General features: G+C 38.6%; 1 protein-coding gene across 8 annotated transcripts in view; it reads left to right on the top strand.

Annotated features, from left to right (window-relative positions):
• Positions 1-22985, top strand: part of PIGN (phosphatidylinositol glycan anchor biosynthesis class N) — a 107266-nt gene extending 84281 nt beyond the window's left edge. For 7 of the 8 annotated variants that reach the window (XM_073790793.1, XM_019937175.3, XM_019937169.3 and 4 more), the window contains 2 exons: positions 1052-1104; positions 22675-22985. In XM_073790793.1, the coding sequence (XP_073646894.1) occupies positions 1052-1104; positions 22675-22798 (177 nt within the window). In that variant the 3' untranslated portion in view covers positions 22799-22985. The remainder of the gene's footprint in view (positions 1-1051; positions 1105-22674) is intronic. The other variant, XM_019937174.3, reaches the window with a different exon arrangement.
• The last annotated feature ends 1245 nt before the right edge of the window (positions 22986-24230 follow it).

The raw sequence follows: 24230 nt of genomic DNA, 5'->3' as shown, positions 1-24230 counted from the left end.
GAGACGAATGTTAGGGTAACTTCCCAAATCAGATTCCTAGTCACTTGATTCAGATGAGAACATTTTTATGTTGTATTGAACTGGATATATTTCTGAAATTGACCACACATAATGTTAGAACAAATTAGCTTTCAGTTTTGCTCACAAAGTGGCAAATAGACAAAGACATGTTAACAGAAGAGAATTTAAATTCTCTGATTAATTTTATATGAAGAATCAGACTGCTGAGTTTAACTTAGAGAGCCATGTGTGGTCTAAGTTCTGCTTACCTGACTGGCATTGTATCTCTCCTCTCCCTCCTTGTTTCCTCTACCCCAGCCTCACCTTGGACCTGCCAAGCTCTACCTGGACTCTTGATGTTTATAAGCGTTACTCCCTCTGTCAGAAACAAACTTCTCCCCGGATCTCTCCAACCTCCTCTTTCCTCTGACTCTTACTTGTCACTTAGATTTTTAGACTTTTTATTGGGACAACCTTCCCTTATTACCCCAGCTGGGGTGTGTGCCCCTTTCTTTGTGCTCCTGTACTTGCCTGTATTTCCAATCATAACACTCATCACACACACACACACACACACACACACACACACACACACACACATGCCTGATAAATTGACTGAATCAGTCACTAGATTATAAATCTCCTGAAAGAGAGTTTATCTCCAGGACCTAACACAATGATTAGCACATAGTAGGCGATCAGTAAATGTTTGCTGATGAATAGATGATACGGCTTCCTTTCACTGCAGTCTTTGGTATTATCGATACTTAGTGCCTTTTATGAAAGTTGGCTGGGTTTTCTTCTAGTTATTCAAGATGTCACTTTTGTGCTTATATGATTGAATGGCAATGCTGTTTGTGGCTTTTAAGCTATTGCTCATTTTAGTCCAAGCAAAAATTTCAATAAAGGGCGAATTCTTATTGATTCCAGTCAGATAGTGGTTCTGAGGGGTCAGAAATCTGAAGGACATAATCCTAAAACAAAGTTGCTTTTAGGCTGAATCTATATAGCCTTTGTTTTTAATGAAGCCATATTTTGTTTTATTTTACAGCATTTTTTCTTCTTGATCAAAGATTATGGCAGCTGGCTTGATATTGGAATAAGGTATAGTATATATTCACATAGAATTCTTCAGAGTGCAGTGAAAAATAGTAACTTGGTATCTTAGTACAGAAGATTTCAATTTGATTTTTGAAGTAAGCATAGCAAGTAGCAATTATTTTAAACCTCTGGAGGTGAGACACGTCCCTCCAGTTCTTGGCATTAACACATTATCAGGTGTTTCCTTGGGATGATGTGGGGACAGATGTTAAGTCTGAAAGAAATGCAGAACAGCAGGAAGGTACAAGGAAAACTGCTTGAATCTGGGGTAGATCACTCCAGTGTCTGTGTTCTCATAATCTCTCAATCTCTCTCAAGAGCAATGAAGCTATTCAAGTTGCAGTGTGAATTTTCTGTGGCAGTTTACATTTCATGTAATCATCATATGCCTCCTAGAATCTTCAATATGGGAACATGTTAACATGTGATACCTATAACATTGTGTTTTAAAGTATAATCTGAACAAAATGTCAGTTTCCTGTTTATTGTGATTTGAACGTCAATGATTGCCATAATCTGTTAAATTTCTTCTCTTTGAGGGGAAGAAAGCAAGGTTGATCCTTTTGCCTTTTTGTTTTCAAATGCATTCAGAGATAGAATACATTCTTATAGACTAATTTTATTTCCTTTAGTCAGTATTTGTTCAGCCAGGAATTGTGTAGGTTTGGGTGAGGTACTCGATTACAAGTCCTCTCCTCTGTTCCTACCTCTTAGGCAGCTCAGGCTTGTACCGCCTTGTTATTTATATAGAGGTCTGTCTCCCTTGATAGTCAGCTGATTTGACTCTCTTCCATTCCTTGTGTGCTAGGCACAGAGAGGGTACTCCACAAGTCGTTAATTTTGTTTTCATTAGTCTCTTAAGTTTGAAGCTTAGGGAAAGTTTTAATGTGTCCTTCTCACCAGCCCTCTGATCCCAAAGTGTCCAGGCAGGTCGTAGGTCATGGTATGGGCTTTAAGCCAGAGCTCCTGGGATTGATCTATTTCTGCCACTTTTTAGCTGTAAGACTGACAGCAAGTGACTTAACGTCTCTAATCTCTCTCTGTCTCTTGTCGTTTTGAATGAATTAATCCATCTAAAGTGTTTAGCACAGTGCCTGGCATCAAATAAGCTCCAATAAATGGAAACTATTATTATGTTTTTATCCTTCATAGTGTGCCTTGTATTTGAGATACCTCTCCTTATTATCTCCATAATTTGATTAATTTATTTTCATTTTAAACATAGGTCAGAATTTTGTTTGGAAAATATTCTGACAAAATATAGCATTATTACATATGAGACTTTTTATTTTATTCTTAATTGTAGCAAAATATACATAATATAAAATTTACCATCTTAACCCTTTTCAAGTGTAGAATTCAGTGGCATTAAGGACATTCACATTGTTGTACAACTATCATTATCATTCCATCTCCATAATGGTTTTCATCTTGCAAAAAACTCCTCATTCCCCATCTCCACCAGCCCTGGCAACCAACATTTTAATTTCTGTTTCTATGTATTTGACTACTCTAGGATAGCTCACATAAATTAAATTGTACAGTATTTGCCCTTTTGTGACTGAATTATTTCACTTAGCATAATATATTCAAGGTTTATCCATGTTATAGCATGTGTCAGAATTTCCTTCCTTTTGAAGGCTGTATAATGTTCCATTGTGTACAGACCACATTTTGTTTACCCATTCATCCATCAGTGGACACTTGAGTTGTTTCCCCCTTTTGGCTATTGTGAATAATGCTGCTATAATATGGGTTTGAGACTTTTTGATGGGAGAAATTTATATTGGTTTTGGCTCTAAAGAGATGTGAAGGAATGAAGAGGATATATTTCTCACATGAAGATGTGCATCATTAATTTCTACATAGCATCATTAATTTATATTACACAAATTAAGGATTTGATTTTCTCTGATTCACTTGAGGTTTATCTTTACTTGGCAGATTTTTTTCTTCAAAGTACGAATTTCACTGTTATTACCAGTAATAACATGCATAAAACACAAAGCATTTTTAAATATCCATGATCTCAATTCAACAGGGCAAATACTTATTGATCACCCGCTATGCACCAGGTGAATTTCTGGGGATGAAAAACACATTCTCAGGCTCTCAGGGAGCTTAAGGTTGGAGGAGGAAACAGACTCATGAGCAGACAATATGGTGCAGTGTGAGAATTTCTAGAATAGTCTCTTGGGTGCTGTGGGGACATTAGTCAGGGCACCTACCTCAGCCTTGCAGGGTAAGGGAAGGCTTGTTAGGAGAGGGACTGTTTAGACACTGCAAGAGTAGCATTTAGAAGAGCGCATTGGGTCACAAGATCTAGGGAGAATGTGTAGCATAAATAAAGGCAAAGATCTAATGGCACCTTAAGGAACCACTGATATTTACGGGTAGAGAACAGGAGGTGTGGCAATGAGGCTGAAAGAAGTGGCCAGAAAGGCAGAAGGAAACCAGGTGAGAGTAGTGTGGTGGAAATCAAAAGAACATTCAGGAAGGAGGGAGGTTATTGAGATGTTACAGAGAGAGTAGGTAGGAAAAGACATAAAGACATGCATTGGATTAAACAGTGGGTCATTGATGAGCTTGGCCAGGGACGGTTCAGGGTAAGATTTAATATTAGACGTCTGCACTGAATCAAATCCATTGATTTCTGGGTGAGGACCACAGACCAAAGATAATCATTTTTCTCCTCTCTACCAAGTCTTCAATAAAATAACAAACCCAGCAAAAGTGAGGACAATAGAAAAATGACCATCAGCAAATGCAAGTTCAACAAATTCCTAGAAGATGGATAATCCAAGAGAGGAATCAGCAGCCCAGAATCTATCAGCGAGTGCTGCCAAAGGAACAGAAAAGCCCAGAGGCTCCAGACTCAGTCGGACAGTAATATGGAGCTCAGGAGTGAGGAAGGGGATTAACTGCATGTCTCTCAGTCCAGTGATGGTACCAGTGAGCTCTCCATGGCCTCTTTCCTCCTTCCTTCATCCCCACGTAGGAAGTACTACTTTCTGCATTTTACTCCCAGGGAAAAACCTGGAAAGAGGCTGAGGAGATGTGAAGAATTTCACTGCTGTGACACATGTGCTTCTACCTCATAGAAAACCTGTCCTCCACTCTAGCATTCATAGCTTCCTTCCACCCCAGCCCAAAGGGCAGAGGCAGGCACCCCTCCTGCTAATCCTGAAACATGACATAGCAATTTTTATTACATACCCACAACTTACTTGCAACTATCCTATATGTGAGTTAGACCTAGAGGAAACCAAGACTTTCTTAAAAACTTAACACTACCCTCTGATTGCTAGAGTAACCAAGATTACTCTACCCAGCAAGGATCTCATTCAGATTCGATGGAGAAATTAAAACCTTTACAGACAAGCAGAAGCTAAGAGAATTCAGCACCACCAAACCAGCTCTACAACAAATGCTAAAGGAACTTCTCTAAGTGGGAGACACAAGAGAAGAAAAGAACCTACGAAAACAACCTATTGTTTTGACTGAACCTACAAAAACAACCTAATGAAACTTCAAAGCTATAAAAGAGGAAATAGACAGTAACACAATAATAGTGGGGGACTTCAACACCTCACTTACACCAATGGACAGATCATCCAAAATGAAAATAAATAAGGAAACACAAGCTTTAAATGACACAATAAACCATATAGATTTAATTGATATTTATAGGACATTCCAACCAAAAACAGCAGATTACACTTTCTTCTCAAGTGTGCATGGAACATTCTCCAGGATACATCACATCTTGGGTCACAAATCAAGCCTTGGTAAATTTAAGAAAATTGAAATCATATCAAGCATCTTTTCTGACCACAATGCTATGAGATTAGAAATGAATTACAGGGGAAAATACGTAAGAAACACAAACACATGGAGGCTAAACAATATGTTACTAAATAACCAAGAGATCACTGAAGAAATCAAAGAGGAAATCAAAAAACACCTAGAGACAAATGACAATGAAAACCTGATGATCCAAAACCAATGGGATGCAGCAAAAGCAGTTCTAAGAGGGAAGTTTATAGCTATACAAGCCTACCTCAAGAATCAAGAAAAATCTCAAATAAACAATCTAACCTTACACCTAAAGCAATTAGAGAAAGAAGAACGAAGAAAACCCAAAGTTAGCAGAAGGAAAGAAATCATAAAGATCAGAGCAGAAATAAATAGAAACAAAGAAAACAGTAGCAAAGATCAATAAAACTAAAAGCTGGTTCTTTGAGAAGATAAACAAAATTGATAAACCATTAGCCAGACTCATCAAGAAAACAAGGGAGAGGACTCAAATCAATAAAATTAGAAATGAAAAAGGAGTAGTTACAACAGACATCACAGATATACAAAGCATCCTAAGAGACTACTACAAGCAACTCTATGACAATAAAATGGACAACCTGGAAGAAATGGACAAATCTTTAGAAAGGTATACCTTCCAAGACTGAACCAGGAAGAAATAGAAAATATGAACAGACCAATCACAAGTAATGAAATTGAAACTGTGATTAAAAATCTTTCAAAAACAAAAGTCCAGGACCAGATGGCTTCACAGGTGAATTCTATCAAACATTTAGAGAAGAGCTAACACCCATCCTTCTCAAACTCTTCCAAAAAATTGCAGAGGAAGGAACATTCCCAATCTCACTCTATGAGGCCACCATCACCCTGATACCAAAACCAGACAAAGGTACTACAAAAAAAGAAAATTACAGACCAATACCACTGATGAATATAGATGCAGAAATCCTCAACAAAACACTAGCAAACAGAATCCAACAACACATTAAAAGGATCATACACCATGATCAAGTGGGATTAATCCCAGGGATGCAAGGATTCTTCAATATATGCAAATCAATCAATGTGATTCACCATATTAACAAATTGAAGAAGAAAAACCATATGATCATCTCAATAGATGCAGAAAAAGCTTTTGGCAAAATTCAACACCCATTTATGATAAAAACTCTCCAGAAAGTGGGCATAGAGGGAACCTACCTCAACATAATAAAGGCCATATACGACAAACCCATAGCAAACATCACTCTCAGTGCTGAAAAACTGAAAGCATTTTCTCTAAGATCAGGAGCAAGACAAGGATGTCTACTCTCACCACTATTATTCAACATAGTTTTGGAAGTCCTAGCCATGGCAATCAGAGAAGAAGAAGAAATTAAAGGAATACAAATTGGAAAAGAAGAAGTAAAAGTGTCACTGTTTGCAGATGACATGATACTATACATGGAGAATCCTAAAGATGCCACCAGAAAACTACTAGAGCTAATCAATGAATTTGGTAAAGTTGCAGGATACAAAATTAATGCTCAGAAATCTCTTGCATTCCTATACACTAATGATGAAAAATGTGAAAAAGAAATTAAGGAAACACTCCCATTTACATTGCAATGAAAAGAATAAAATACCTAGGAATAAATCTACCTAGGGAGACAAAAGACCTGTATGCAGAAAACTGTAAGACACTGATGAAAGAAATTAAAGATGATACCAACAGATGGAGAGATATACCATGTTCTTGGATTGGAAGAATCAATATTGTGAAAATGACTCTACTACCCAAAGCAATCTACAGATTCAATGCAATCCCTATCAAATTATCAAAGGCAGTTTTTATGGAACTAGAACAAAAAATCTTAAAATTTGTATGGAAACACAAAAGACCCCGAATAGCCAGAGCAGTCTTGAGGGAAAAAAAGGAGCTGGAGGAATCAGTCTCCCTGACTTCAGACTATACTACAGAGCTACAGTAATCAAGACAATATAGTACTGTCACAAAAACAGAAACATAGATCAATGGGACAAGATAGAAAGCCCAGAGATAAACCCACGCACCTATGGTCAACTAATCTATGACAAAGGAGGCAAGAATATACAATGTAGAATAGACAGCCTCTTCAATAAGTGGTGCTGGGAAAACCGGAGAGCTACATGTTTAAGAATGAAATTAGAATGCTCCCTAACACCATACACAAAAATAAACTCAAAATGGATTAGAGACCTAAATGTAAGACCGGACACTATAAAACTCTTAGAGGAAAACATAGGAAGAACACTCTTTGATATAAATCACAGCAAGATCTTTTTTGATCCACCTCCTAGAGTAATGGAAATAAAAACAAAAGTAAACAAATGGGACCTAATGAAACTTCAAAGCCTTTGCACAGCAAAGGAAACCATAAACAAGACGAAAAGACAACCCTCAGAATGGGAGAAAATATTTGCAAATGAATCAATGGACAAAGGATTAATCTCCAAAATATATAAACAGCTCATGCAGCTCAATATTAAAAAAACAAACAACCCAATCCAAAAATGGGCAGAAGACCTAAATAGACATTTCTCCAAAGAAGACATACAGATGGCCAAGAAGCACATGAAAATCTGCTCAACATCACTAATTATTAGACAAATGCAAATCAAAACTACAATGAGGTATCTCCTCACACCAGTTAGAAATGGCGTCATCAGAAAATCTACAAACAACAAATGCTGGAGAGGGTGTGGAGAAAAGGGCACCCTCTTGCACTGTTGGTGGGAATGTAAATTGATACAGCCACTATGGAGAACAGTATGGAGGTTCCTTAAAAACTAAAAATAGAATTACCATATGATCCAGCAATCCCACTACTGGGCATATACCCAGAGATAGCCATAATTCAAAAAGACACATGCACCCCAATGTTCATTGCAGCTCTATTTACAATAGCCAGGTCATGGAAGCAACCTAAATGCCCATCGACAGACAAATAGATAAAGAAGATGTGGTACATATATACAGTGGAATATTACTCAGCCGTAAAAAGGAATGAAATTGGATCATTTGTTGAGACGTGGATGGATCTAGAGACTGTCATACAGAGTGAAGTAAATCAGAAAGAGAAAAACAAATATCGTATATTAATGCATATTTGTGGAACCTAGAAACATAGGACAGATGAACCTGTTTGCAGGGCAGAAATTGAGACACAGATATAGAGAACAAACTTATGGACACCAAGGGGGGAAAGTGGCGGGGGACTGGCGGTGGTGGTGTGATGAACTGGGACATTGGGATTGACACGTATACACTGATGTGTATAAAATTGATGACTATTAAAAAAATAAAAATAAAAATGAGGAAGAGGAAGAGAAACAGGGAATAAGTATATTGTTAATATACTGAAATAAGAACAACAAAAAAAAGGTTCCAATTAAAAAAAAAATTAAAGGGAAAGTCATAAATGAAATGGGAGGTCAGGAAGTAGAGTTTTAAGTCCAGACCACTCTTTCAAGCTTAATTGGAAAGGGAAGGAGAAATAGGGCAGTTATCACATGGGAATACCCTCACACCTCCTTTTGAGATTTTGTTATCATTTTGTTTCAGCCATGAGTGATGTGAGGAATGATATTATAGCTGGAAGGCATGAATGTCCCTAGATCTGGTTACCCTGTGTCAAAACTGGGGTCCAGCATCGGGGCTCAAATGTAGTAAGCCCATTCACAGAGTAGAGTAGTGACCCATACCCGCAAGGTCAGAGCAAGGCGTTGCAACACAGAATCTCGTACCCAGCAGTTGTTTATTTGAGACATGGGCCCGGAGAGGCGTGATACAGGCAGTTCAGAGACCAGAGAATCCGTTTATATTTGGCAAAAGGCAAAACAAGACAGAAGCTCAAACTTGAGTTTGAGCTCAGGATGCCAAAGGCTTGCCCCGGTCACAGCTGTAGCACTAATAACCAACACTGGTATTGTGCCACCATGTTTACAGTATCTTCCAGCACATTATTTCATGTGATCTTTATCATAGCACTGTGAAGTACACATTATTTTCCACCACAGATATATTTACTGCCTCATTTTACAGTTGAGGACCCCGTGGCCCTAAGGAGAGTGCGACTTGCTCATGCCACAGGGCCTGTAAATGGCTGAGCAGGTCAGGGAGGCAGCACTTGGGCACCAGAGCTGTGTATTCCCACTGCCCTTAAGTGCCTCTACTTAGAATTCCCCAGAGTCTTTGTTTTGTAATTCTAATAACCTCTTTTGAAAAGTGGCTCTGTGTCTAATCCCATGTTTGTGATTGTTGCAAAGGAACCATTCACTGCAAAGTTTTGAATAATATAAATCTAGGATTTACAGGAGAAAGAAATATTGATTAGGAGGGAATGAGCCAAGAGTAAGGGCATCTTAGGTCAGAAAAGTCCTGTTTTGTGCCAGAGGCCTTTGTTGAGTGTACAGAGCGGAGTTGTGTCCTCAAAGAGAAAATACTGAGAAGCAGGGAATGAGGCCGGTGGCAGCTTTCTCCTAGGGGAAGGCCGTCACGGGGCGTGCAGGCTGCCGACAGGCACCACAGACCCAAGCACACACTGCCAAACTGCACGGCTGGCAAAGTGGCGTCTTATTTATGTCAGAAGATGGCAACAGATAGTCTCATACTGGTGGTTGAGAGAAAAACCTTGTGACATAAAGAAGACTCTTCCTAGGAGAGTTGAAAGATACGGTTAAAGAAACGCTGCAGTACTGTGATGCTTATGAAATTCTGAGGCTCTGTGTGTGCCCTAGAAGGACTTTTGCTAGGGCTACAGAGAGTCAAGGGCAAATTCAAGGACATAGTGATGAATCAAGATACCCATGAGCAAGGCCCTGATCAGAAATTTTCGTTAGCTGCATCACCTTTGCTGACCTTGGTTACCTTATACTCAGGACTCCAGTAGAGGAGATTTCTTTTCAGCATTGGATCCCAGAATTCAGGACCTTTTCCCCCACTTACTGACTTACTTAGTCTTTCATGCTTTCACTCAACAAGTACCTATTGAGCAACAACTCTAAGCCTGTCTTTCTCATTACATTGTGCCCTCTTGCTCACATCCATCTCTTGTCAGTTCTTCACGGATCCCATTCCATTCAGCACTGTTGGCCCTGTTCCCTTTCTGTCATCTTCAGTCTTTCATCGAAAACTTAATTAGCAGAACGTTCCCCTCAACACCAACCCCTCAAATTACCTTTTCTTTGCTTCCTCTCTAGTAATATACTCTTTCATCAAAAAGAAGAAAAAGAAGGAAGAAAAAGAGAAAGGGAGCCGTGGGGAGGAGGCAGGGGAAAAGAGAGGGAGGGAAAGAGAGAGAAAGAGAAAGAATACCCTTTTTAGCATTTCATTTTCCACCTTCTGGCATCAACATCAGCCCTTGATCCACTCCTGAAGTCCTGTATCCTTCTTTGTCCACAAATTATTTTCTCTCTTTCCCAGTCTTTCATGTTGCTTGTTTAAAGATAGTCACCGTTTTTCTCTGGAAAATTCTGCAATGTCTTTCTTTAGAAATGTTAAACTGTTTTAAGGAATTTAATGCAATCATGTTTATCTCTCCTCCTTTCTGGGATCGCTAGAAGTTTCCAGAAACCTTTTGGAGGATTGGATTGTTTTGCCACAGAAAAAAACTTATACCCAAATCTGGGGAAAAGCCAGATTAAATTAAGCAGCAAATGAGTAAAGTTAAGGATTATTGAGAAAGGTATTAAATTGATATAATAATTAGTATTAAAATGTCATTTATTGCACACAGTGTATTAGGAGTTTTACATAGGTTATTTCATTAGTTTTAATGACAATGATGTGAAGAAAATATAATTATTTCTACTTTACAGCAGAGGAAACTGGCTCTGAAAGACTTAATAACATGGAATACGTAGGTTTCAGGTTTTTGCATTGTATGTACATTTAATATATAGATCATTTCTTCAGGAAAAAGTATATAGTGAGCATTGACCATCCATGAAGCATGCCCAGGTGTTACCAAGGGCCCAAAGATGAATGGGCTTGCCTTCTCAAGACTTGGTGATGCCCCACTGCTAGAGATAGATAACTCCTGCATCAGAGTTTTTCGTGGGGAATTCACGAAAAGGGGGAAGTTCTACTGTATAACTTATAAGGAATATTCCAGCCCTGGAAGGATATGACTCTGACACATGGCCCCTGCATTCAGGGTTGTAAGACAGAATAACTGTAATATGAGGCAGCATGTGCTTAAGCGTTATGTGAATACCGAATGGAGGCCGCTTCAATTCCGACTTCAATGACTGAGAAAACATTGCTCAAGGTCAGCATTTGAGCTGGGCCTTGAATGAAGGGTATAATTTCAGTTAGGGGACTTAGAGTATTTTCGGCGGACAGAATGGATATGAGCAAAGCATAGAGGTGAAAAAGCCCAATGCCTACTCATCTGGAGTGTGATAAATAAGCTGAATTTCAGAAACCTTAGGTTTTGGATAAACAAATTTCCAGAAAATAGCCTTTGGGAACCTTAACTTGGAGAACCTTGAATACAAAACTACAGTGTGCTTCTGTTGGCATATAAGTGAGCAGCCATGTACTTTGGTTCTACTGGAGCTTTAATATTTTAGATGTTACTTCCACAAGTGAATTATTGCCTAGGAGTTAGGAATCTTGACTGCCTTTTTTATACAAGTTCATTCCATGGAGTGACGGGTGGGGTAGAATGTGCCTGGAAATGGAGGAACTAACTAAACCAGCACCATCAGGGTGATTAAGCATTATCCTTAAGTGCTCCTGGCATAACCTTAACGGTCAGGCTTCAATTCTCTTTTGATCCCTGAAGTTATTCTGTGCTTCCAGGCACAATTTTTTCCTGCTTCCTTCAAGGTCTGTCCCCCCAGACTTCAGTGATGTTACAGGGCCCGTTACCATGTCATAGTACTTTGCACTAAATCCAAATTGCCAACTTTGACAGTCTTTTTCCTTGATAATGTTTTTCTTTTCTTTAAAAAAATTATCGTAATATATACATTACAAAAAAACCACGTTAACCATTTTAAAGTGTACAGCTCAGTTTTATTAAATATATTCACATTGCTGTACAACTAATCTCTAGAACTTTTTCATCTTGCATAACTGAATCTCTATACCCATTAAACAGCAGCTCCCTATTTTCCCTTCCCCTCAGCCCCTGGAATCCACTTTTCTACTTCCTGTCTCTATGAGTTTGGCTACTCTAGGTACCTCGTATAGGTGGAATCACACAATATTTGTCCTTTCATATCTGGCTAATTTCACTTAGGGTAATGTCCTGAAGGTTCATCCATGTTGTAGCATGTATCAGAATTTCCTTCCTTTTGAAGGCTGAATAATATTCCATTGTATGTATATATCATGTTTGTCTATCCATTCATCCATCAGTGGGCACATAGGTTGCTCCCACCTTTGGCTATTGTGAATAATGCTACTATAACATGGGTGTTCATTATCCATTCAAGTCCCTGCTGTCAGTTCTTTGAGAAACACACCCAGAAATGAGATTGCTGGATCATATGGTAGTTCTGTTTTTAATCTTTTGAGGAATTGCCTTAATGTGTTTCATAGCAGTTGTGCCATTTTATTCCTACCAGTAGTGCAGAAGACGAATTTCTCCACATTCTCACCAATCCTTGTTTTCTTTTCTTTTTTTGATAGTAGCCACCCTGATGGGTGTGAAGTATATCTCATTGTAGTTTTGACTTGCATTTCCCTAATGGTTCGTGATGTTGAGCATTTTTCATGTGCTTGTTGGCTATTTGTATGTCTTCTTTGGCAAAATATCTGGTCAAGTCCTTTGCCCATTTTTCATTTGAGTTATTTGGTTTTTTATTGTTGAGTGTTGAGTCCTCATGGCTTTCCTTCATCTACCTGCCTATTGTTTAGTGTTGAGTCCTCATGGCTTTCCTTCATCTACCTGCCTCCTAACCTCCTTGCCTGGTCTTCCCATGGAACCAGGGTCAGATTGGGCTGTCCTGGACATTAACCCCTTATCAGATATATGATTTGCAAATATTTTCTCCCATTCTGTAGTTTGCTTTTTCACTCTGTTGATTATGTCCTTTGCACAGAAGTTTTAAATTTTGATATAGTCCAGTTTATCTATCTTTATTTTTGTTACTAAAAGAGGCTTTGACCCATTGCAAAACTTGAATTTAGTATCTAGTGTGATGTTCTTCTTGGCACGCGTGTGGTACCTCCAGGCCTCTTCCTTGCATTCCTTTACACAACCATCATGGGAAATAAAGTGTTCATCAGAGCACAAAATAATAGCAAAAAAGAGACTGCAGAGGCATAAAACAAACAATGAGCATCATTCAAACCAAGGGAAACAGAATGGTGCATTAGCACTTGTAGGCTGTGAATGCATTAATGACCCCTCCCTCAGCAGCACTAGCCATGAGAAAAGGACGTTAACGTGGTTCAGTACTGTACTTCATTTATATTACGTATTAAAATAGTATATAATTAATTAATGCTATACAGGGTAAAAACTGTGCTGTAGAAATATTTTGTGGTAATAGTATTTTTTTATAAAGGGAGCTGCCCTACACATACAGGGATCATATGTCCAGGTTTACCTGGAGCAGTCCTGGTTTATGCCTTTTGTCCCGGTGTAATCTTCACATCCTCATCTATACAACATTAAAAATCCAAAGTGGATGGGAAGAGAATAAAGGCGTAGCCAGTTAATAAGTTATGTTAAACCTCAGTTTATCTCAGTCTTAATGCTTCATCATCACGAGTCTAACTCCCATAGGTAAAATGGGATGCTTGCTCTGAGAGACTTCAGATTTCAGAGCTCAGTTCTGTTCATCAGGCTGAGAACATTGAACTATCCTACATAAATTACCCACATCCTCTCCCGGTCATTCCTGCTGAAATATCTCTTTGCTCTGCTCTGTTTGTCTTCTTTGTCTTTTATTGTATTGTACAAAAGATGCCTACTTAAGAAAGGAAGATGATGGGGAGCGGGGAGGTGGAAGAGGTTGGGGTGCAGAGACAAAATGAAATCTGAGTTAGTGGAATTAAGCTTTCTAAGTGGAATTGCCCCAGTTGATGCTGCAAGGTGAGGTTTTCGTTGCTGCTGCTGCTCTTGTTGGTGAGTTAGAATTCTAAAATCTTTCCTTTGCATCCTGTATAGCAGTGATGGCATACAGTACTGCAGTGAACCACGTGATACAGGTCTAATGCGCAGAAGTGGTTCATGCATCTTCATAAGCATCTGATTGATTGCCAGGAAAAGGTTTGGATAGTGGGGGAAAATACACTTCAAGATCCAAAACTAAAGCACCATATAATAAGGTTCACCTATTGAAACTTCATTATTCTACTTTTTCCTGCATTTTATTTGTGATAATGTTGCTTTTAAGTTTTGGCTTTCTAATTATTCCTATGTGGATATACATTTGAAAAGCTGAGCAGTTCCTTGTCATGTTGCAGATATTATTAAACTTACTGTCATAATTTCCTTAATGGGAACCAGGGTTATTTGAATTGTGCTCCTGCAGTGGTTTCCCTTTGTGACAAATTTTATTTCCAAACTCCTTTGTATTAGTAATACAGTTAATAACTTCAGCCATTCCATGCCTATTATTCACAGGAATGGAATGTTGTACTTTTGTCCTTTTTATTGCTTTATAAATTTTATTGCTTTATAAATACATAAATGGTGAGAACCTGTCCTAGAATTTGAGAGAGGACTAGGGGCTAATGACCCCCATGAATGCAGTCTGACATGTATCTGTAATGTCTGTAGTGCCGTCGTGGGGACTGCAGTGGGTTTTCAAAATAGGTTGGAGAGATTCCTCAGCTATGAGTTTCAGGTTAATAAATAAGAGTGTCTTTAAAAATAAAGATTGCATTGCTACGGCATAAGACAGGATACCTGTTTGTAAGTGTAGTCCAATATGTTCAAAATGCATCTTTGGAGCAGATTTTACCAGACTTTAATGGAAACTGTTAAAGGAATACACTCCAGTCAGTATAATCACCTGAAACCATGGGTGTAATTTCAGTGGTTTTCTGGAGAACCTTGTGGCATCAGGTGTTTTTTTCAACAGCCATGTGAAAAATATCCTACCCAGGCCATGAAACTGGGTTGGGCCGACAGAGCTATAATTTAGCATTTTCTTCTTTTGATCTTTTACACAGTTTCTTCATTTATAGCAGGCCATAAACTTTACAGAGTATTGCCTTTTATATTCCATACTGAGAGAAATGCATTTTTTAAACTAGAGAAAAAATTCCTTTGAGGGAATTTTCATAACTATAAAAAAAGTAGATTTAAATTTATGTTCTGAATGTATTTGATATGAGGTGAATAGTCATCATCATCAGTTTGAACTTTAGTTTGATAGTGGTATTCATTTGGACTTTGTTTCCTACATGCACTATTGTTATACATTATTAAAATATAAATGACAACTAAAGTATCACTTCTATCTTTAGATATAGTGAAAACTTAAAATTAAGTCCAGTAATATTTTAATATCCTCCTAAATGTAATTAATAAGTGCCATAAAATATCTTTACACTTGACAATGAATACTAAGCTTTATTAAAATCAGTGATTCTCAACCTGTTTCTTCCCCAGTACATCTGACAGATAGGACCTGCTTCTATTGCCCATTATCCTAATTGAGAAGTATAATCAACCTTTTATCACCCATTGTACACATTGAACAGGCCTGCCTGGTGATTCTGTATGCCCCTCCACACACAGACCCTGTCCCTCTACCATCTCATATGTATACCTTTAGAATTACTGATTTAAATGCTGTCAAAATAGTCAAGGGAAGAGAGTGGGAACAGCGGAACTCATTGCAAGTAGAAATTTGATGTTCCTTTAACTCTGCTATGCAATGATGACACCAAGACTTGATTGATGGAAAATATAACAACCTGAATGCCTTAGACTCAGTGGCACGAAGATGATGAGCTTCACAACTGTTCCCTGCCAACGATGTTAGCTTAAATGAGCCAAGAGTCCATGATTTCAGGCCACTTCAGGCCAAGGAGATAGGTGATCTGTGGAATACCTTTTATAAATAGACTGTCACTAAATTTGAGGATGGGTCACCTACTTTCTGGTTTTACAAAACTACTTTGTTAAGAGATCAAGTCATATTTAATATTTTAAAGTTTTAAAAAACACCTAAAATTGATAGTAAAATTTAATGGAAAAAACATCTGCTAGAATATCTTCTTTTTACAGCTTTATTGAGGTATAATTTATATATCATAAAATTCATCCATTTTAAGGTTTTAAATGATTTAAATCACTTCAGTGATTTTTCAGCAGATTTATGGAGTTGTGCAACCATCACCACAATCTAGTTTTTGAATATTTCCATCACTCAAAAAATTCTCCCGTGCCTAATTCAGTTCTATGCAATTCCCATACCTGGTCCCAGGAAACCACTACTCTGCTTTCTGTCTCTCCAGATTTGCCTATTGCCTGGACATTTCAATAAATGGAATCATACGATATGTAGTCTTTCACATCTGTCTTCTTCCAGTTAGTGTGATGTTTTTGGCATTCCTTTATGTTGTAGCATGGATCAGTACTTTGTTCCCTTTCATTGCTGAATAGTGTTCCATTGTATGGATAGGCCACATTCTGTGTATTCGTTCTATAGTGTAACCTTTTACAGTCCTCATGGCTTTCCTTCATCTACCTGCCTCCTAACCTCCTTGCCTGGTCTTCCCATGGAACCAGGGTCAGATTGGGCTGTCCTGGATTTGATCCTCGAGGCTGGAGACTGGGCAGTTTGCACTCCGTCCCTCATCTCACCTCTGACTCCGAACTCCAGTCCCTGGGTTGGGGAGTGAACCTTCTTATAACATGAAGAATTGTGACCATTATATCCAGCTTATTGGGTTGAGGATTTTTATCTCAGGAACCATTGCAGATTTTGAAATGTCCTGTGAGGAACAGAAATGGAAGAGAGTTGAAGATTTCTGTGATAATTATGAGCTTGGCCAAGAGTTCTATGTCATAATTTGTAAACATCACATAAATAGAAACGTATCACAAGCTCATTATAGAAAATACAGAAAGCATGTAGAAAAAGTAAGAAGTCACACATAATTCAATGTCTCAGAGTTAACCTCTGTCCAACAGGTTGATGTATCTCCTTTTAGACTTAATTTATATGCAAACATATACAGGTTTTTTTTTTTTTAAGTTGGCTTTCTATGATAACCATTTCCTGATGTCATTACTTTTGAAAACATGAAGGTTATTGTGACGAGAAAGGTGTGAGGGGAAACATGGTAGGGAGAGAGTTCAGAAAGACAGTTGATGTCACTTATGGCTTTGAAGGTCATTGTAAGGAATTAGGAATTTATTCCAAGTATAAGGCAAAGCATTAGACTCTTGAGCAGGGAAGTATTTGATACGCTTTACATTTGGAAACAACTCTTTGGCCAATACGGAGAACATACTCAGGGATTGAGAGAGGGAAGAGGAAGCTTGGTTAATAGGCTCTTGCAGTATTCTAAACTAGAGATGATGACAGCTTCGACTAGGGAAGTGATTCAAAATGGTAACAAGAGGCTAGATTTACAAAGTATTCTGAAAGAGAGGTGAGTGGAAGTTGTTAATGGACTGGATGTGCTAGGAGAAGAAAAGGTGAGAATCAAGGGTGACTCCTAGGTTTTTTATCTTGAGTAACTAAGTGAATGAACAGTAAAGCCATTTCCCGAGATGGAGAAGCCCCTCAGAAAAGTGAGGATGATGAAGGAAGATTTGGGAAATTAAGAGCTGGGTTTTACATATCAAATTTAAAATGCCTTAAATTAGGATGGTGCCAGAGGAAGCCATGGGATCTTGGGAGAGTTTTTCTTTTATTTTTAGGATGAGAGAAATTACACATCTGCGTGGTGACAGCTTTGCTCGCTTTAGAGAAGGGGAAAATGTCACTATGGGGGGGGGTCATTGCAAAAGTAAAGTCCTTTTGTAGGAGAGTTGAAACAGGATCCAAAATAGAAGTGGAGGGGTTTGTTTTAGACAGGATCAGGTGCAGGAGGAAATATAGACAGATATGGGTGTTTTAGTAGGTTTGGGGCAAGAAGAGAAGTTCTCTCTTAGCTCTCAGTAAAGTTTTCTCAAATAAGCAAAGTCATCTCCTGAGAGGGGAGGAAGGTGATAGAACTTTGAGGAGAGAAGAAAGGACATTAAATGGTTTGATTTGGAGACAGAAAAATAATTCACAAGTGTGCAGTCAGAATTGAGGCATTCATGAGAACCAAATCTCATCTGTGCCCATAAAATTAAAGTGAGCCTAGCCAGAACAGTCATGAGGTTTTTGTGATGGTTCCTTTATCTTTAGTGTACGGTGCTTTCTGTTCCCTTCCCTGGTTCTGATTATTGATTCTAATGCCAGAATTACACTTATCTTTATGTTTTAATATCTCCTAGGGCTAGTTTTACTTCATTTTGGGAGAGACTCTTTGTTTCTTTAAATATTTGGGATTTTGTCTTTTATCATTTAATTTTGATTATATGTCTATGACTTTTATTTTAGGGGAGTCTGATTTCAGTCCAGGCTAAATCTGCCAGGGTATATAAAACAAAAGAAGATTTTCTGATTTCTTTTAATTACAAATTTTTAATAATTTAACAAATATTGAAGGGCCCACAAGGCCTTGAATTGGACCTTAAAGATGAAATGGGGAGAGAAACAGGGACCATGGTCCCTGCCTCCAGGGACCTGACAGCCTAGGGCAGAGGTCAGCAATCTCTGACCCTTTAGCGCAAGCCAGCCCACCTGCTGTTTTTGTGTTGTCTGCAAGCTGCCAGTTGTTTTCAATTAAACATTTTGAGATAATTATGGGTTCACATGAGATTGTAAGAAATAATACAGAAATCCTGTACTCCCTTTACCCAGTTACCCCCAAGGGACTTCATGCAACAAAGCTATAGAACAACCAGGATATTGACGTTCATATTGTCAAGATACAGAACAGCTTCTATCAACACAGGATCCTTCATGTTGCCCTTTTATTGGCAAAACCAGTTCCTTCCTGCTTCCATTCCTCCTTAACCCCTAGCAACCATTAATCTTTTTTTCATTTCTGTAGTTTTGTTATTTCATGAATGTGACATATGTGGAATTATACAGTATGTAACATTATGGGATTAGCTTTCTTTGCTCAGCATAATTCTCCGGTGATTCATCCAGGTTGTTGTGTGTTTCAGTAGTTCATTCCTTCTTATTTCGGAGTAGTATTCTGCAGTACGGATGTACCTCAGTTTGTTTAGTCATTCACCCATTGAAGAACTTCGAGGTTATTTCCAGTTTGGGGCTATATGAATTAAGCCTCTAAGCATTCTTGTGAACATCAGTTTTTATTTCTTTGGGATAAATGTCCAGAAGTACACTTGCTGGGTCATATAGTAGTTGCACGTTTAGTTTCATAAGAAACTACCGAACTGTTTTTTGACTGACTGGAGTAGAAATCCAGGTTCCCCATTCAGCCTCCATTGATGCCCAAAGGGGTCTCCTCGTTATTACAGGGCAGGGGAAGGAATTACAGTTCCCCACTGGGCCTCCCCTGGTATTTCCGTGGTTAGGAAGGGCTGGAAGTCCTTATTGCTCCCCTACATGACCTCCACTAACATCACAGTGGGGAGGGGAATGGCCTTGTTAACTCTGGGCGGAGGTGAATGACTCTCCACTGGGCCTCGTCTGATACTACCCCAGTGAAGGGGGCCCTCATTACTGCTGGACGGGGGTGCAAGTCGAGGCTTCTCGCGTGGTCTCCACTGACACTGTCAGGCAGTGGGAATTGCTTGTCACTGCCAGGTTTGGGTGAAAGTACCAGCTTCCCTACTCAGTGTTCTCTCATGCCATGGGGGTTCAGGGTCAGGGATGGATGGGGGTTGGAGTACCTCATCAAAGCCTGGTGAGGGTGGAAGTGTAGGCTCCCCACTCGGCCTTTGCTAGAGCAGGTAGGAGCCGAACCACCCTTTTTTCTGTGGTTTCTGGCTGAAGTGGAACAGTTACTGTCTAACAGTTTTCCATCTTTTGGGCCTGCCCCACTCCTTGTCTGTCCTTTGGCTAGAGAGTAGGCTTTTGTTATCATGTTGGGTTGTTTTGAGGGGGTTTGGGCTATGTCCATTGGCATTTCTGGTTTGTTCCATTTTGTTCCAGCAAAAAGAAAATCCAGGGAACTACCCACTGTGTCATTCCTTGGGTCCCAAGATCCTTAACCTGTGTGTATTCTATCCACTGTTCAGTCTTCTTACGTTTCTTTTATATACAATGCCCAGAGTTTTTGTTGTACTTGGCAGGAAGAATAGGGGAAAGTACACCTACTCCATCTCCAGGAAAAGGAAGATTTTCTGATTTTTTTTTTTAAAGCTTCTAGTTTTCTAACACCTCTGTGCTGTGATAAACTTGAATTGCCCCACTTTGGAAGATGTTTAAAGTAAGATCAGTCAACCAGTTACCAACTTAAGTGTGATAAAATTTCAGCATAACTCACGTAATTTTGGTCACATAATCTTGTCTATTTTGGCATGAGTTGTTCAAGAGCATTCTGTTAAAATAAATATCTAGATAGTTTTATTCCCAGAAGGGCTTTGTAGAATGATAAAAATGTCTTATCATTGTTTTCATTTTTAAATAAATAATTATCAGTGATTTATTTCCTCTGTAGCTACTAAAGTTGGAAAGTAGCTTTGTAAAATCTACATAATTAAGTGGTAGATAAGAGCTATATCATATTCATTCAGGGTTAAAAAAATATATACAAACACACATACACACAAACACATACACACATAAATTTAAGTAGAAGAAAATTCCAGGTCCAATATTCTATTACATTATTTTTACAGTGAAAATAAACAAACATTTCAAAACTCTTAACTTAATGTTAATATTTGGCTAGCAGTTAAAGATCTAATTTTATTGTTTTCTTTTTAGGTCAGGAGCCTACCCTAGTCCAGAACCAGATTTCTAACATAATTAGTTCTCATTCTTATTTTTTAATTAGCCAACTCTTCTATATCAAATTTACTTTACAAGATGAACCAGTGAACCTAGAGAAAGATTTTAAATAGGAATCAGTGCCTTTCCAAAGGAAATCCTATCAAACCATAAAGCTTTACAATTGGAGGTTCTTACTTAAAAGCTTATAACAATACCATAAATAAATAAATAAATAAAAGCTGCATAGAGTAGAGGCCCTTCTTTCCTGGCCTTGAGGGGCCTTGCCTATGGAGCAGTTACCTGACAGCACAGTGAAGCTTTGCCTAGGTTGGCCTAGGGCCAGCAGTTTGACATTTTGGGGGGCTGCCCACCTACTGGACTGGAGTTATTGAGAAGGTGGGAGGGAGGCCTACAGGCCGCTGTTCCCTTTCCCCTTAGTCTCCATGTCCCTCTCTGTGATCCGCCTGTTTTACATGCACCCAAAAGGCACCTTCCCAGATGCCCTAAGACAAGTTCCCTGGGGCTTGCCCTGGGGGCCATTCTTGGGAAGGGGCTTTTTTAACCCACACCAGGACTTCTGTTTGCTGGGGGTAGAGGAGAGGAAAGGGGAGAAAATATGACCTCCCTTCATCAAACCAGCTTGGTTACAGGCCTGCGGAACCTTCCCTTCACCTTTGTTGAAGGGTGTAAAATGTGTGAATCTCTTATGAAGTTAGACAGTTAAACACAACTCTGATAGGCATTGTGAATAAACTTGCCAATCTGCACTGAAGCTTAGCTTGGGCAATACTGTACTAGTACACTATAGGAAGCCTCTGCTTTGTTGCACATTTGTCAGATCTGTGTCCTAAATTTCTTTCCATATTTCCAAATTTATCATCAAGCCATGTACTATGTACTGTGTTTAAAAAGAAAAACTGAACATTTAATATTGCTGATAGATGGGAACTGGGATTGAGTAATTTTAAGCGTATTCTATCTTCTTCCAGAAGTCTTGGGGATAGTAGCTTTGACTCTGAGATTAATAGAGAGATGTGTCCCTTTTCTTTTGTTTAGATTCTTTGACTAAAACTTTCACTTCACTGAATTTGAGTTTGGGTAACATTTTTCTTTCTTTGTGGCTGGTACTTTTGTCAAAGTACTTCTAACTTATGTCAAAACATGGGATGGCATGGTCTAAAACATCAGAATACTTAACTTGGGGACATCATGGGGAGTCTGTGGATATTATTCAGAGTATATAAGAATTAGAGGGGGGAAATTATCTTTATTTTTCTAAAAGCTAAATTTTAAAATTCAGTTTCTAATGGTGACAAAGACACAGGCGCTACTAATATCAATCAGACATTTTCATACCATTATAGTTGTTGGAGCTATCTCAAAATATTATGTTCATCACTACTTCTACAACAAATTTGTTCTTTTTAACATATTGATATCTATTTCAAAATCATTGGTATCTGTAATTCTGTGTATTTTATATACACAGTTGACCCTTGAACAACATGGGTTTGAACTGCATGGATCCACTTATTTGTGGATTCTTTTCAATAGTAAATGCTGCAATACTACAAGATCTGTGGTTGGTTGAATGCGAGGCTGCCAAACCATAGATACTTAGGAACCCTGGGTGCTGAGGGCCAACTATAAAGTTATAAGCTGATTTTCGACTTCTCAGAGGGTCAGCACCCCTAATCCCTGAGTTGTTCAAGGATCAACTGTACATTTAGAAACGTTAGTTAGAGGAATCTTATGCTTTTCCTCTTATGTGTTCTCTCTGCCTGTAACATGTTTCTTTTTCTCCTTCTGTAGCATCAGCCACTACGTGATTGTCATGTCCATGACCATCTTTCTGGTGTTTCTCAATGGCCTGGCACAGATGCTCACAACAAAGAAACTCAAACTGTGTGGCAGACCCAAAAGCCACCTCACGTGATGTTGCCAAAGCCATCATTCAGCATCCAGATCCTGGTTCTCATTCTCCTTGTCAACTAAAATCTTATCAAGGATTCATAAAGGAGATGGATATTAATGTATAACATACTCTGCTCATCTAAAGGAAATTATATGTGGAATTCTGAATTTATGGGTTATCTGGAATAAAGGAGCTTCCATTTTCTTTAGGTTTTGCATGAAGTCATGGTTACATCTGTGGAAAAGCAGAGTAAAGCATTCTACATTTTCATTTTTTCCTTTAGTTGGCAACTCCTCTCACTGATGTTTCAGAGCACCTGTAACAGTCTCTGGTCCCCAGCTATACAGCTTCCTGTATTATATGCAGAGGAGAATGTGCTCCTGAGGGGGCAGTACTGATCACATCCAAAATCAATGCACTGGCTGAACATGAAGTAAATCACCAGGTGGCACCATAAATACTTATCAACTCTAAGCACTTGTTTTGCAAGTAGTTCTAACTACTAAACAACATTAGAAAGACAATCAGGATGTGTAGAACAATGTTTGCAGGTGTTTTTCATTTTTCTTCAGTATTCAGCAATACTATTTTATGCTTTTTAGTGCTTTTTTAGTTTTCATAGTCAATCAGCTAGATGCAGGTTTTACCTTCACTTTTTTTTTTTTTCCATTTCTGGATTCTCATGGAATTTCTGGAGACAGAAAAGCAGAAAAAGCTTGTTATTTGTGTCTTGTCCGTGGGGGAAAAGATTTAAGTGATTGGTTTTTTTTGGTTTTTAAAAATTTTATTTTATTTATTTATTTTTGGCTGCATTGGGTCTTCGTTGCTGTGCGCAGGCTTTCTCTTGTTTCAGAGCACGGGCTCTAGAGCGCAGGCTCAATAGTTTTGGAACACAGGCTCAGTAGTTGTGGCTCACAGGCTCTAGAGCGCAGGCTCAGTAGTTGTGGTGCATGGGCTTAGTTGCTCCGCAGCATGTGGGATCTTCCCAGACCAGGGCTCGAACCCATGTCCTCTGCATTGGCAGGCAGATTCTTAACCACTGCACCACCAGGGAAGCCCCTAAATGATTAGTTTTTAATTGTAGATTCAATAACTGTTACTTCCAAAGCTTTTATCATGCATTATTCCAACAGAATTCTTTAAATCAATAGTTAAACTTTCTGAAAATATCATAGGTCAGTGTTAAAATTGCTTTTCTTTCTGGTTGTGAGATTCTAGCTCAAAGGCCCAAAGTCCTCTCGTTAAAGTTTAATTTCTATTCATAAACTAATTTTAATGGACAAAATATTTTGAGAGTAATTTTTATTTGGATTCTTCATAAAGTGACCTTTAGATGTCACTGTGGAGTTGGCCTTTTGCCCATGGTGAGCCAGGAGAGTTTGGCTGATGCTAAGCTTTCTTGGTCTGAGTCCCATTTTTAAAAAGTAATTGATTTTGAATTAAGTTATAGCAT

The sequence above is a fragment of the Tursiops truncatus genome, chromosome 13 (assembly GCF_011762595.2).
Source record: "Tursiops truncatus isolate mTurTru1 chromosome 13, mTurTru1.mat.Y, whole genome shotgun sequence".
NCBI classification, from domain to species: Eukaryota; Metazoa; Chordata; class Mammalia; order Artiodactyla; family Delphinidae; genus Tursiops; species Tursiops truncatus.
The sequence above is the reverse complement of the archived record's forward strand: the minus strand, read 5'-3'. Positions and strand labels throughout refer to the sequence as shown.